Source organism: Oncorhynchus clarkii, chromosome 1 (genome assembly GCF_045791955.1).
Source record: "Oncorhynchus clarkii lewisi isolate Uvic-CL-2024 chromosome 1, UVic_Ocla_1.0, whole genome shotgun sequence".
Taxonomy (NCBI): domain Eukaryota; kingdom Metazoa; phylum Chordata; class Actinopteri; order Salmoniformes; family Salmonidae; genus Oncorhynchus; species Oncorhynchus clarkii.
In genome coordinates, this window is record NC_092147.1 from 86213177 (window position 1) to 86225320 (window position 12144).

Here is a 12144-nt window from a genome sequence, read left to right on the forward strand (position 1 = left end):
CTATTTGAGTAAAAGTCTAAAAGTATTTGGTTTTAAATATACTTTAGTATCAAAAGTAAAAGTATAAATCATTTAAAATCATTTCAAATTAAGCAAACCAGATGACATCATGTAAATATATAATAATATAATTTTCAGGTAGCCAGGGGCACACGCCATCATTCAGACATCATTTACAAAATGAAGTGTGTGTGTCTAGTGAGTGCTCCGGATCAGAGGCAGTAGATCCTGTCCTGCTAAGCATTCTAAATGTAACCAGTACTTTTGGGTGTCAAGGAAAATGTATGGAGTAAAAAGTACATTATTTTCTTAAGGAATGTAGTAAAGTAAAAGTTGTCAACAATATAAATTGTAAAGTAAAGATACTCCCCAAAACTACTTAAGTAGTACTTTAAAGTATTTTTTTTACTTAAGTACTTTAAACCACATTATGTGAAGAGCTGTGTTTTTTTCCAGGCAGGCCTGATCCGGACTGATAACGGGGAGTTTTTCATCGAGCCTCTGGAGAAGGGTCAGCAGGATGTGGAGGTGAAAGGTCGCGTCCATGTGGTCTACAGGAGATCTGCCATCAAAAGTGAACCAGTCCAAACAAGGAAGGACCTCCACAATGAAGGTAAGGAAAGGGAACACCACCAGTGTAGTGGAAAGAGGAGGGGTGAGTGCACACAAGCACACACACACTCATGCACACACACACAGCAGACACACACACACACAGCAGACAGACTGTTCACTGCACCAGCTGTGAGGAATGCTCGGCCCCTATGAAAGCACTGGGGGAAAGTCTGTCTCTCTGCTCTACAGTTAAAATGGACCTGACTGCTCTATGAATTCCCTCCTGTCCGTGAACAATAGCTTGAGCATCTGGCGGTAGGCTGTCCGACTGTTATAGGTGCCGTAGATTCTCTCTCCAGTGTCTGGGACTGTAAAGGTGATGTACAGTCATACACACTAAAACAATGAGGGTTCCTCAAGGGTTCTTCGGGAAAAGTGATGGTTCTATGTGGAACCATAATGCCTCAAATAGCCCTTTGAGCTCTTCAAATGGTTCTTTACAGTTCAGAACTAGGGTTCTTTACAGTTCAGAACTAGGGTTCTTTACAGTTCAGAACTAGGGTTCTTTACAGTTCAGAACTAGGGTTCTTTGCAGTTCAGAACTAGGGTTCTTTACAGTTCAGAACTAGGGTTCTTTGCAGTTCAGAACTAGGGTTCTTTGCAGTTCAGAACTAGGGTTCTTTGCAGTTCAGAACTAGGGTTCTTTACAGTTCAGAACTAGGGTTCTTTACAGTTCAGAACTAGGGTTCTTTACGGTTCAGAACTAGGGTTCTTTACAGTTCAGAAAATGGTTCTTTCTTCTTTTAGTGATAATTAAAATGTAGGGGAAGCAGCTCATTAGAATTTTTGGGGGCGTGGTTTACGCACAGCTCTTTTTGTGCAATTGTGAGTTAGTGTCATGTCAGTTTATCTGATGTGTTGTGTTGTGTTATGCCATTACATATTAGATATGACAATGGCCAGTGATGGTGTCCTGTGAAAGACTCATGTTATGGCCTTGTGTTAGTTGAGAACAGCCGACTAAATCAGTCAGTGGGTCTCAATTCTCTCCTCAGGGACCCCAGCTGTTCCAGAGGAAGCTCACTTGTTTCAACTTGTCAATAATAACACCTAGGGAATTTTAACAATATAACATGTCTGACCAGAATAAAACCCTGTATGGTTTTCAATAGGATCTACAAAGAACCTTTAAGATTAAAGAAGGTTCTTTATAGAACCATTCTCCATAAAGGTTCTATAATGGACCCTAATATTAGCCAGTTAAAATCTGGAGGTCTCCCCTCAAGCTTAGCTAGCTAGCTAACGTTATACTGCAGCTAAAGTCAATCTGGAGGACTCCCCTCAAGCTTAGCTAGCTAGCTAACGTTATACTGCAGCTAAAGTCAATCTGAAGGTCTCCCCTCAAGCTTAGCTAGCTAGCTAACGTTATACTGCAGCTAAAGTCAATCTGAAGGTCTTAGCTTAGCTAGCTAGCTAACGTTATACTGCAGCTAAAGTCAATCTGAAGGTCTCCCCTCAAGCTTAGCTAGCTAGCTAACGTTATACTGCAGCTAAAGTCAATCTGAAGGTCTCCCCTCAAGCTTAGCTAGCTAGCTAACGTTATACTGCAGCTAAAGTCAATCTGAAGGTCTCCCCTCAAGCTTAGCTAGCTAGCTAACGTTATACTGCAGCTAAAGTCAATCTGGCGACATCAAAATGATGACAAAAGGTTTTCCTACTATTTTATAAATGTCATTTTTGTTTTCAAGCCTCAGTTATGCACTTTCAGATCAACCCGTCATCAGCGCCCGATGAGGATGCATTGAGTAGAATGCTCAGTCGGCCGTCAGTCCTAAAACCAACGTTCAAAACAATACTGTGACGCAATGTGCAACCCGTGAATATAGAACCTTAGGAAAGGGTTCTTCATATCACCATACAGGTTCCATTTAGAACCTCATGAGCATGGTTCTTTATAGAACCTTTAAAAAAGGGTTCTACAGAGCACCAAAAGGGATCTGCTATGGTTACAAGCCAAAGAACTCCTATCTGATACTAGAACGGAAGTTACAAATGTAACTATGGTTGTATGAATACCATTCAGACCATCAGTACGGTGTGACGTATGGATTATATCCCATGCGCTCCCCGCGAGTCCAGTAACAATAACAACAGAGTCACCCCGGTGACCGTGACAGCGTGCGGAGAACGTTTCCTCCGCGGTTCATATCAAACCGCCCTGTCTCAGAGAAACTTCTCGCCAACGTATTCAGAGTGACGGGTTACCACTGACGGTCTTACAGCAGCATGATGTGGTTCTGAAAGTACTGGAATGTATAGGCAGCTGGCTGGGCCATTTACAACCATGATGTGGTTCTAAAAGTACTGGAATGTATAGGCAGCTGGCTGGGCCATTTACAATCATACTTCCTATTTGTCAAGTTTAGCCATTTCTCTCAGTTTGTCACATTGTCACTGACAGCAATGCAAAACTTCTCTCAGTTTGTCCTGATATTATCTCAATCATGTCCAATGGACACCTGCTATCTCCAACCTCACATGTGGTTGCTTGGACCTTAGACACATAGAGAGCCCTTGTATTTCTATAGAGTAGAGGATGATTGGACCTTAGACACATAGAGAGCCCTTGTATTTCTATAGAGTAGAGGATGATTGGACCTTAGACACATAGAGAGCCCTTGTATTTCTATAGAGTAGAGGATGATTGGACCTTAGACACATAGAGAGCCCTTGTATTTCTATAGAGTAGAGTAGTGGATGATTGGACCTTAGACACATAGAGAGCCCTTGTATTTCTATAGAGTAGAGTAGTGGATGATTGGACCTTAGACACATAGAGAGCCCTTGTATTTCTATAGAGTAGAGGATGATTGAACCTTAGACACATAGAGAGCCCTTGTATTTCTATAGAGTAGAGTAGTGGATGATTGGACCTTAGACACATAGAGAGCCCCTTGTAGAGGATGATTGGACCTTAGACACATAGAGAGCCCTTGTATTTCTATAGAGAAGAGGATGATTGAACCTTAGACACATAGAGAGCCCTTGTATTTCTATAGAGTAGAGTAGTGGATGATTGGACCTTAGACACATAGAGAGCCCTTGTATTTCTATAGAGTAGAGGATGATTGAACCTTAGACACATAGAGAGCCCTTGTATTTCTATAGAGTAGAGTAGTGGATGATTGGACCTAAGACACATAGAGAGCCCTTGTATTTCTATAGAGTAGAGGATGATTGGACCTTAGACACATAGAGAGCCCTTGTATTTCTATAGAGTAGAGGATGATTGGACCTTAGACACATAGAGAGCCCTTGTATTTCTAGCCACTGAGACTAACCTTCCTCTGTGGCAGCCTATTATTTGTCCGACAGATTCCAAGTATTCGTTCTAACGACACAGTAGTATTTTCTCTTCTCTATGCTGTGCTGTTTCTCACCTAGGAACATTTATACGATTCACCTTCCTGGAACTGTCTGCATAAGGAAGCAGGCTAGAGCAAGAGCTGAAAGTCCTCGATTTGGAATAGTATTGAGCCCAGGCTGGATGCCCGTCTGGTCTAGTGTGTGGGTCTCAGACAGCGTAGTGAGGTGGCAGAGCTTCCTTGCCGTCATGGTGGAATGTGATAATTCCCAGCTGCCCATAGCCACACTCTATGTTTTATAACACCAGGCTGTTTCTACATGGTAATAACACATTTTATCCAGACACATTCCTGTTGCTGTTGACAACAATAATGTTCAATAAGGAAATTAAAAACATTATTATGTTTTGCTATTGTACTTAACTGTTATTTTCGGATGGTTTCCGTTCTTTCCATTGTTGACTTTACAGGTAACTGTTGCATTTCGCCGAGTCATTTTCCAGGGACACATGCAGCTTACAAATAAAATAACTAAAATGCCAAATCATATCCTACTGAGAATGCACAGTCATCTGTTTCTTTAAGTTGTATATTACAGAAGATGATGTCTCTGACGTACGGGACATCAACATTATATTCCAGATATGGACCATACAGAGGTTTCTGTCATCATATACAGTGCCTTGCGAAAGTATTCGGCCCCCTTAAACTTTGCGACCTTTTGCCACCTTTCAGGCTTCAAACATAAAGATATAAAACTGTATTTTTTTGTGAAGAATCAACAACAAGTGGGACACAATCATGAAGTGGAACGACATTTATTGGATATTTCAAACTTTTTTAACAAATCAAAAACTGAAAAATTGGGCGTGCAAAATTATTCAGCCCCCTTAAGTTAATACTTTGTAGCGCCACCTTTTGATGCGATTACAGCTGTAAGTCGCTTGGGGTATGTCTCTATCAGTTTTGCACATCGAGAGACTGACATTTTTTCCCATTCCTCCTTGCAAAACAGCTCGAGCTCAGTGAGGTTGGATGGAGAGCATTTGTGAACAGCAGTTTTCAGTTCTTTCCACAGATTCTCGATTGGATTCAGGTCTGGACTTTGACTTGGCCATTCTAACACCTGGATATGTTTATTTTTGAACCATTCCATTGTAGATTTTGCTTTATGTTTTGGATCATTGTCTTGTTGGAAGACAAATCTCCGTCCCAGTCTCAGGTCTTTTGCAGACTCCATCAGGTTTTCTTCCAGAATGGTCCTGTATTTGGCTCCATCCATCTTCCCATCAATTTTAACCATCTTCCCTGTCCCTGCTGAAGAAAAGCAGGCCCAAACCATGATGCTGCCACCACCATGTTTGACAGTGGGGATGGTGTGTTCAGCTGTGTTGCTTTTACGCCAAACATAACGTTTTGCATTGTTGCCAAAAAGTTCAATTTTGGTTTCATCTGACCAGAGCACCTTCTTCCACATGTTTGGTGTGTCTCCCAGGTGGCTTGTGGCAAACTTTAAACAACACTTTTTATGGATATCTTTAAGAAATGGCTTTCTTCTTGCCACTCTTCCATAAAGGCCAGATTTGTGCAATATACGACTGATTGTTGTCCTATGGACAGAGTCTCCCACCTCAGCTGTAGATCTCTGCAGTTCATCCAGAGTGATCATGGGCCTCTTGGCTGCATCTCTGATCAGTCTTCTCCTTGTATGAGCTGAAAGTTTAGAGGGACGGCCAGGTCTTGGTAGATTTGCAGTGGTCTGATACTCCTTCCATTTCAATATTATCGCTTGCACAGTGCTCCTTGGGATGTTTAAAGCTTGGGAAATCGTTTTGTATCCAAATCCGGCTTTAAACTTCTTCACAACAGTATCTCGGACCTGCCTGGTGTGTTCCTTGTTCTTCATGATGCTCTCTGCGCTTTTAACGGACCTCTGAGACTATCACAGTGCAGGTGCATTTATACGGAGACTTGATTACACACAGGTGGATTGTATTTATCATCATTAGTCATTTAGGTCAACATTGGATCATTCAGAGATCCTCACTGAACTTCTGGAGAGAGTTTGCTGCACTGAAAGTAAAGGGGCTGAATAATTTTGCACGCCCAATTTTTCAGTTTTTGATTTGTTAAAAAAGTTTGAAATATCCAATAAATGTCGTTCCACTTCATGATTGTGTCCCACTTGTTGTTGATTCTTCACAAAAAAATACAGTTTTATATCTTTATGTTTGAACCTTGAAAGGTGGCTAAAGGTGGCAAAGTTCAAGGGGGCCGAATACTTTCGCAAGGCACTGTATAGTGTACATAGAGGGTTGAGCAAGAAGAGGATGTTGAGGGGGTTGAGCAGGAAGAGGATGTTGAGGGGGTTGAGCAGGAAGAAGATGTTGAGGGGGTTGAGCAGGAAGAGGATGTTGAGGGGATTGAGCAGGAAGAGGATGTTGAGCAGGATGAGGATGTTGAGGGGGTTGAGCAGGAAGAGGATGTTGAGGGGGTTGAGCAGGAAGAGGATGTTGAGGGGGTTGAGCAGGAAGAGGATGTTGAGGGGGTTGAGCAGGAAGAGGATGTTGGCGTGTCATGCTGTTGTTTATGAATGATTGGAGATAGTGTTTAGGTGATGGGATCAAGGGGTCGTTGTATTGTACAGGTCTCAGATCAGCCCTGTACAGTATCTCCTGTTCATGTCTGGACTGTCTGCATCATTGTACAGGTCTCAGTTCAGCCTTGTACAGTCTTTCCTGTTCATGTCTGGACTGTCTGCATCATTGTACAGGTCTCAGATCAGCCTTGTACAGTCTCTCCTGTTCATGTCTGGACTGTCTGCATCATTGAGACGACACGAGACAATTCCAAAGCTTGGTTGTGTCCCATATTTCTCCCCATTTCCTATTTAAGTGCACTACTTTTGACCAACGCTTGAGCAGCAAACTCGTAGGTTATGTCCCCGATGGCACCGTTTTCCATTTTTAATGTTGTGAAGCACCTACGAGGAGTGCACTAAATAGGGAATTGGGAGCCATCGGAGAGGAGGCCATACTACCTCCTCATCCTCATGTAAACATGCTGCTGTAGGCTAAATGTTGCTATGTTACTTGTTGTAATTCCTCATGTAAACATGCTTGCTGTAGGCTAAATGTTGCTATGTTACTTGAACATGCTGTTCATGTTTACATGAATATGCTAAATATGCTAAATGTTCCTTGTTGTAATTCCTCATGTCTCTTCTCCTCCACACAGTGACAGACTTTGGGATTGCTGACCTCCCCGGTGCTCTGGACCTCTTGGAGCTCAAGCTGACAGAGTCTGAGCGCAAACGGCGGCACGCCAAGAAGGACGACTACAACATCGAGGTGCTGCTGGCTGTGGACGACTCTGTGGTGCGCTTCCATGGCAAGGAGCACGTACAGAACTATGTCCTCACACTCATCAACATAGTAAGTCCATGTTTTACTCTTTATACCACACACATAAATACTTTGTGAATGCTATTGGCGATTCCACGCCAGTGTAGGCCGAAAATAGTTTCTGTATGTCAGATTGTTCTGGCAATGCTCACGTAGTAACTTCATTGGGAGGAAGGATGTTTGACCTGATTTCTCTATTTGTATCACCAACAGTTTTGGGGAAAATCATGATGAAAGTGGCCAGTTTAGGCCCTTTTTAAACCCTATGGCTGCGTTTACACAGGCAGCCCAATTCTGATATTTCTTTCTTCATTAATTGGTATTTTGATCAATCATATCAGATCTTTTCATCACATCAGATCTTTTCATCACATCAGATCTTTTCATCACATCAGATCTTTTCATCACATCAGATCTTTTCATCACATCAGATCTTTTCATCACATCAGATCTTTTCATCACATCAGATCTTTTTTTCAGAGCTAAACTGATTGGTCAAAAGACCAAATAGTGAAGAAAAGATCAGATTTGGGGCTGCCTGTGTAAACGTAGCCATAGGTCTGTGAACCGTACATGATACAGACACCATCTTAGCGTCGTTATACTCCTTATATTGTTCTCTCAAATATGGAATATGTTTAGATTTTGAAATACAATTATTTTTCACACTAATTCCATCAACATTTAAAATACTTATATTAATTGTAACGGTTCTCTTGTTGTGAAGTAGAGGCGGACCAAAACGCAGCGTGGTGGTTGTTCATTGTATTTTAATAAAGACACTATACATGAACAAACTAACGAAAACAAGAAACGTGAGAACTCAAAACAGCCCTATCTGGTGCAAACACAAAGACAGGAACAATCACCCACAAACAAACAGTGAAACCCAGGCTACCTAAGTATGATTCTCAATCAGAGACAACTAATGACACCTGCCTCTGATTGAGAACCATACTAGGCCGAAAACATAGAACTGCCCCAAAACATAGAAAAACAAACATAGACTGCCCACCCAACTCACGCCCTGACCATACTAAATAAATGCAAAACAAAGGAAATAGAGGTCAGAACGTGACAGTACCCCCCCCCAAAGGTGCGGACTCCGGCCGCAAAACCTAAACCTATAGGGGAGGGTCTGGGTGGGCGTCTGTCCGCGGTGGCGGCTCTGGCGCGGGACGCGGACCCCACTTCGCCATTGTCTTAGTCCGCCTTATTGTCCGCCTCCGTGGCTTACTCACCATGCCCACCCCTCTCAATGACCCCACTGGACAGAGGGGCTGCTTGGGACAGAGGGGCAGCTCGGGACAGAGGTGAAGCAGCTGCTCGGGACAGAGGGGCGGCAGCTGCTCGGGACAGAGGGGCGGCAGCAGCTCGGGACAGAGGGGCGGCAGCTGCTCGGGACCGAGGGGCGGCAGCAGCTCGGGACAGAGGGGCGGCAGCAGCTCGGGACAGAGGGGCAGCAGCTCGGGACAGAGGGGCAGCTGCTCCGGGCGGAGGGGCTCTAGCGGCCCCTGCCTGACTGGCGGCACTGGCGGCCCCTGGCTGACTGGCGGCCCCTGATTGACTGGCGGCCCCTGGCTGACTGGCGGCACTGGCGGCCCCTGGCTGACGGGCGGCACTGGCGGCCCCTGGTTGACTGGCGGCACTGGCGGCCCCTGGCTGACTGGCGGCACTGGCGGCCCCTGGCTGACTGGCGGCACTGGCGGCCCCTGGCTGACGGGCGGCACTGGCGGCCCCTGGCTGACGGGCGGCACTGGCGGCCCCTGGCTGACGGGCGGCACTGGCGGCCCCTGGCTGACGGGCGGCACTGGCGGCTCCTGGCTGACGGGCGGCACTGGCGGCTCCTGGCAGACGGGCGGCACTGGCGGCGCTGGGCAGACGGGCGGCACTGGCGGCGCTGGGCAGACGGGCGGCACTGGCGGCGCTGGGCAGACGGGCGGCACTGGCGGCGCTGGGCAGACGGGCGGCACTGGCGGCGCTGGGCAGACGGGCGGCACTGGCGGCGCTGGGCAGACGGGCGGCACTGGCGGCGCTGGGCAGACGGGCGGCGCTGGCGGCGTTGGGCAGACGGGCGGCGCGGCGCTGGGCAGACGGGCGGCTCAGATGGCGCTGGGCAGACGGGCGGCGCTGGCGGCGCTGGGCTGAGTAGCTCTCCTAGCGCCGAACAGGCGGGAGACTCCGGCAGCGCTGGAGAGGAGGAAGGCTCTGGTAGTGCTGGACAGGCGAGGCGCACTGTAGGCCTGATGCGTGGTGCTGGCACTGGTGGTACTGGGCCGAGGACACGCACAGGAAGCCTTGTGCGGGGAGCTGCTACCGGAGGGCTGGGGTGTGGAGGTGGTACTGGAAAGACCGGACCGTGCAGGCGCACTGGAGCTCTTGAGCACCGAGCCTGCCCAACCTTACCTGGTTGAATGCTCACGGTCGCCCTGCCAGTGCGGCGTGGTGGAATAGCCCGCACTGGGCTATGCAGGCGAACCGGAGACACCGAGCGCAAGGCTGGTGCCATGTAAGCCGGCCCAAGGAGACGCACTGGGGACCAGCTGCGTAGAGCCGGCTTCATGGCATTAGGCTCGACGCTCAATCTAGCCCGGCCGACACGCGGAGCTGGAATATACCGCACCGGGCTATGCACCCGCACTGGAGACACCGTGCGCACCACTGCATAACACGGTGCCTGTCCGGTCTCTCTAGCCCCCCGGTAAGCACAGGGAGTCTGCCCAGGTCTCCTACCTGGCGTAGCCATACTCCCTGTTAGCCCCCCCCCAAGAAATTTTTGGGGCTGCCTCTCGGGCTTCCTTCCGCGCCGCCGTGCCTGCTTCGCCAACTCCATTCTCTGATAGCCTTCCGCGCACTGCTCCATCGAATCCCAGGCGGGCTCCGGCACTCTCCCTGGGTCGGCCGCCCACCTGTCGATCTCCTCCCAAGTAGTATAACCCATGCCATTGCTGTCCATAACGTCCTCCCATGTCCATACCTCCTCGCGCTGCTCCTGCTGCTGCTTTCTCCGTTGCCCATTACCACACCGCTTGGTCCTGTTGGGGTGGGTGATTCTGTAACGGTTCTCTTGTTGTGAAGTAGAGGCGGACCAAAACGCAGCGTGGTGGTTGTTCATTGTATTTTAATAAAGACACTATACATGAACAAACTAACGAAAACAAGAAACGTGAGAACTCAAAACAGCCCTATCTGGTGCAAACACAAAGACAGGAACAATCACCCACAAACAAACAGTGAAACCCAGGCTACCTAAGTATGATTCTCAATCAGAGACAACTAATGACACCTGCCTCTGATTGAGAACCATACTAGGCCGAAAACATAGAACTGCCCCAAAACATAGAAAAACAAACATAGACTGCCCACCCAACTCACGCCCTGACCATACTAAATAAATGCAAAACAAAGGAAATAGAGGTCAGAACGTGACATTAATATCTCAAAAGTACCTTTTTTTAAGTAAGGTTTCGTCCTAGTAACCAACATGGCAGAAGGCGTGTTTGCAGAGGACTATGGTTTACATAGCTAGTTAGCTAGTCAACTGATGCCTAAGGTTGACTGCAGTGTGTCAACCAATATAATTAGAGGTTTCCCCTATTCATCTATTCTAAGGCAAAGGTACTTATAGGTTTCTGCTTTCATCTGTGTCTGGTGTTTGCTAGAGAAGTTGCTGGCTAGCTAGGTCTTTAGCCAGCGTGGAACAAAAGCAAGGGGAAGGGTTGTCCCAAAAAAATAACAACACAGTTGTCATGTCATTACGCCGAGAGACATTTCAAACAGGAGATTCATACAAACTTCTTGATAGTCATTGATAGTCATGAATTATGAACATTGTCTGAGAGTTAATATACCCTAAGTATTCCAAACATTAGGAACACCTTCCTAATACTGAGTTGGAAAACCCCCACTAGTGTTGCAGTTTAAACCGGTGCGCCTGGCACCTACTACCATACCCCATTCAAAGACACTTCAATCTTTTGTCTGGCCCATTCACCCTCTGAATGGCACACATACACATTCAATGTCTCAAATGTCTCAAGGCTTCAAGACAATTATTTAACCCGTCTCCTCCCCTTCATCTACACTGATTTGAAGTAACAGCAATAAGGGATCATCTCCGTGCCTACTCAATCTGTCCTTTCAGACTTCTAGGTCCCCGCCCACTCAGCCTGCTAGGTCCCCGCCCACTCAGCCTGCTAGGTCCCCGCCCACATTAGCCTGCTAGGTCTGCGCCCACGCAGCCTGCTAGGTCCCCGCCCACTCAGTCAACTATCTCCGTGCCTACTCAATCTGTCCTTTCAGACTTCTAGGTCCCCGCCCACTCAGCCTGCTAGGTCCCCGCCCACTCAGTCAACTATCTCCGTGCCTACTCAATCTGTCCTTTCAGACTTCTAGGTCCCCGCCCACTCAGCCTGCTAGGTCCCCGCCCACTCAGCCTACTATCTCCGTGACGACTCAAGCTGTCCTTTCAGACTTCTAGGTCCCCGCCCACTCAGCCTGCTAGGTCCTCGCCCACTCAGCCTGCTAGGTCCCCGCCCACTCAGCCTGCTAGGTCCCCGCCCACTCAGCCTGCTAGGTCCCCGCCCACTCAGCCTGCTAGGTCCCCGCCCACTCAGCCTGCTAGGTCCCCGCCCACTCAGCCTACTATCTCCGTGACGACTCAATCTGTCCTTTCAGACTTCCTAACTTCAAATTTTGAAATGTTTTATTGGTGAAAAATATTGTGGGTGTTTTTGTCACTCAAAAGGCACTTTTCCATGGGAATCAGAATGAGTGTTCGGGACCTTTAAATCTTTCCTAACTGTTTGTCCCCTATGCAC

At 47.2% G+C, this 12144-nt stretch overlaps 1 protein-coding gene across 2 annotated transcripts in view; it reads left to right on the top strand.

Annotated features, from left to right (window-relative positions):
- LOC139413592 (A disintegrin and metalloproteinase with thrombospondin motifs 14-like) overlaps positions 1-12144 on the top strand; it is a 95356-nt gene that overhangs the window by 28798 nt on the left and 54414 nt on the right. For both annotated transcript variants that reach the window (XM_071161146.1, XM_071161135.1), the window contains exons 3-4: positions 457-613; positions 7158-7354. In XM_071161146.1, coding sequence (XP_071017247.1) covers positions 457-613; positions 7158-7354 — 354 coding nt within the window. The remainder of the gene's footprint in view (positions 1-456; positions 614-7157; positions 7355-12144) is intronic.